At 56.5% G+C, this 2,895-nt stretch overlaps 1 protein-coding gene across 2 annotated transcripts; it reads right to left on the reverse strand.

Annotated features, from left to right (window-relative positions):
* Window positions 1–394: 394 nt before the first annotated feature.
* On the reverse strand, window positions 395–2,888 carry LOC113962257 (alpha-1-acid glycoprotein 1-like). Of its 2 annotated transcripts, XM_027673038.1 has the most exons (6): window positions 2,625–2,736; window positions 1,843–1,985; window positions 1,549–1,619; window positions 1,155–1,259; window positions 818–918; window positions 395–614 (listed from the first exon to the last, which is right to left on the reverse strand). In XM_027673038.1, exons 1-6 carry the CDS (start codon window positions 2,733–2,735, stop codon window positions 552–554), a joined length of 594 nt encoding a protein of 197 aa, XP_027528839.1. In that variant the 5' UTR covers window position 2,736; the 3' UTR covers window positions 395–551. The 2 variants fall into 2 exon arrangements, with proteins under 2 accessions (XP_027528839.1, XP_027528838.1); XM_027673037.1 differs by lacking the exon at window positions 1,843–1,985 and having other exon boundaries at window positions 2,625–2,888.
* Between the last annotated feature and the right edge of the window lie 7 nt (window positions 2,889–2,895).

A 2,895-nucleotide genomic window follows, 5' to 3' on the forward strand; every position in this document is an offset into this window, starting at 1 on the left:
TGGATGTGGCTTCCCTCCAGAGGGCAAATAAACCTCTGCAGGGGTTGATAGGTGGTGGTTGTTCACCCCCAGGCTTCAGTTCACACTGGCCTTGTTCCCTGCCAGGGCATGGGGCTGGCACAGGGGTTCACATGTGCTCTTTGGAGGCAGATGCTGGGGGGGGATTCGGTGGGAAATGGGGCCTTGAGTATGAGGCAGGAGACCCACCAGTGCAGTAGGTTCAGGCTTTTAACAAACTACATAAATTACAAGGTCTTCAAATGCAGAATCTCCTCATTTAACAGTGCCCTAGAGCTCCTCTTGGCAGGTTTGGAGATGCAGCACCATTGGCAGGGTGTGCAGGAGGGGGTCCTGCACATGGTGCCAGAGAGGATGGAGCAGGAGCAGCCGGTGATTGTAACACAGGGGTTTATTTTGGGTCCAGATGAGAACAGTGAAACCGGGTGTTTAATCCATGAGATCAAAACAAAGCCTGGATAGGAGCTCCTGAGGCTGCACTGAGCCTGGCTGTAGGAGGATGAGGATGGAGCAGCTGAACTGGTCCATGAGGGTTACTCCACCTGTGGATCTGCGTCACCTTCACCTGTTTTCTCCGCAGGCGGGGGACAGGCATCCTACAGGAGAGGGGAGAGTGGCTGTCAGTGCCCCTCTGCCCCAAAACCACGAGGAATGGCCAAGTTGGATGCTTAGGGAGGAGGGGAGATGCACAGAGGGGAAGCTGCAGTGGGGAACAACACTTACACCCTACCCAGAACCCCATCCCAACTGGAGGCAGAAGCTGGCCTGGGGCTCGCCCACCCTGGGGAGGGGTTGGTACCTTCATGGAAGTGTAGACCACGTCCTCCTCGGTGAGGCCCAGACAGTGCAGGTGGGCTTTGAACTCTTCCATGTGCTCCTTGCTCACATTGTGTGTCCGTGCTGTCAGAGGAATGGAGAAGGGGGGGAACAAAAGGGAGTTTTAGGGTTGCTTTGCTCCTGGGTGATCCCCATAGTGCAGATGTGGAACCCGCTGCCTGCCTGCCCCCATCTTTCCCCTCTCTGTATCAGAGGAAAAGGGTCTTTTTGCCCTGCCTGTGAGGGTTGGGGGTGCCTGTGCCCCTTGATTTGCCCCTGGACAAGGCTTTGCCCCACACATCCAGGCAGCATCCACTCACCTGAGAGGCTCAGACTTGGGGAGTCGATGTTGATGTGGTTCAGGATCAGCAGGTCCTCGTGGCTTTGGATCACTCTGGCCATGGAAACCACCTGGTTCTCATCAACTGGAAGGCATGAAGAGAGTGGGATCACCCCGTGCTGGGGCTCACCCTGGGCAGAGTTGGCGTGGGCTGCTCATCCCCTTTTATCCTTGAGACTCATCCCAGTGGGGACCAGTCTGGTCCCCCAGTGCTGCTGTACCCATTGTGTGGGGTGGAAGAAATTTTTTTCCCCCACTTCCAGACACAATTTTAGGTGTAAAAGGGCTTGTGGTTCCAAGTTCTGGGGGACTGGGAGAGTCCCAGGTGCAGCTGCATCCCCCCCTCCCCTCCCCATGCTTTGACTGGGCCTCACCGTGCACCAGGGTGGAGTTCTCATGCAAGACCTGGAGCTTGCTGCTGTTCTTCATCACACATGTCTCATTCCTGTGGGGCAGAGAGGTCAGATGGAGCAAACATCCCTGAGAATGCCCCAAGCAAGCCTGAGGGACTTGGAACTTGAGTGGGACTGCAGATCTTAAATAAAGGGGGCAGAGCTGCTCTCCAGCCCCAAATTTGCAAGGGTGCCTCAGCCCAGAGGATGGCAGCAGCAGGTAGAAGTGCCCCTGGGGTTGGGGGAGCTTGATGGGGGGTGAATGGCCCTCCTTACCGTCTCATGATTTCAGTGGCATTAAGCTCGTCCTCATGGCTGCCAGGGAACAGGGAAAAAGCCGAGAATTTCACTGTTCTTAACTCTGGAAGGTGAGGGGGGTGCTTGGTGGCACCGGCGATGTAGAACCATTCTCCCAGGAGCTGCAGAGGGGAGGGAAGTGGGGAAGGTTGGGGCAGCCACTCCAGGTTCACCCACGGGCACCACGTAAGTGAAAGCAGATGCTGTGTCCTGCCATCCCACTGCCTGGTAGGTGACCACCCTGGGGCAGGATCCAGGCTGGGTGAGGGGTTTTATCCCCTGAGTTTTGTCCCCTCTCTGCCAAAGTGCTGCTGCAGCTCCCAGGATGGCTGGTTCTTTCTGTGGTGGTGTCCCTCCTGCTCGGTGCCCAGTTCTCATTGCTTTCCTCCCATTAAACACTCCCAAGGGACTAAATACTGTTTATGCAGTGAAGGGTTTGTGGATGGAGACTCGTGACCTGAGTGACCACCACTTGAAGGACATAAAACAGAGTGACAAGCCACTTGGATGGTGGTGCCCAGCCTGGCTGGCACGAGGAGATGGAAGCAGGAGCCTCCAAAAGTGCCTGCTCGTGAGATTATGGGTGCAGAGCTGCAAGGCTTCACCCCTTCCCTGTGCCCCTGTACAGCTGTCTGAATTTTTTTTTAAGAAAAGCAGCATGGATAGCCAGCGAGATAAGCCTAGAGCTGATGAGTCTATAACCTCTTCCTGGACCTGTAAGGGCCTGGAATGCTGACAGGAAAGGAGAGGGCAGGGCTTACCCTGGGGATGGTGGTGTTGTCGAAGGTGATCGGGACGAGCGGGGCGCAGGTGGGGGGCTCGGAGGCGAGGGCCAGGGGCAGCCCCAGGAGGAGGGTGAGGGTGGCCAGCATCTCCTGGCCAGCTGGGAGGATGCTCCTGCTCTGCCAGGCTGTTGATCAGCTCTGTGCCTTATATACAGCTGCCAGCAACGCTGGACATTCCCAGCACCAATGTGCCTGTTCCGCTGCTGGGCTGTTTGCTCAGGCATGAAGCAATAGCAGGTGGAGGAAA

This window comes from Neopelma chrysocephalum, unplaced genomic scaffold (genome assembly GCF_003984885.1).
Source record: "Neopelma chrysocephalum unplaced genomic scaffold, ASM398488v2 Primary Assembly neopelma1_134593, whole genome shotgun sequence".
NCBI classification, from domain to species: Eukaryota; Metazoa; Chordata; class Aves; order Passeriformes; family Pipridae; genus Neopelma; species Neopelma chrysocephalum.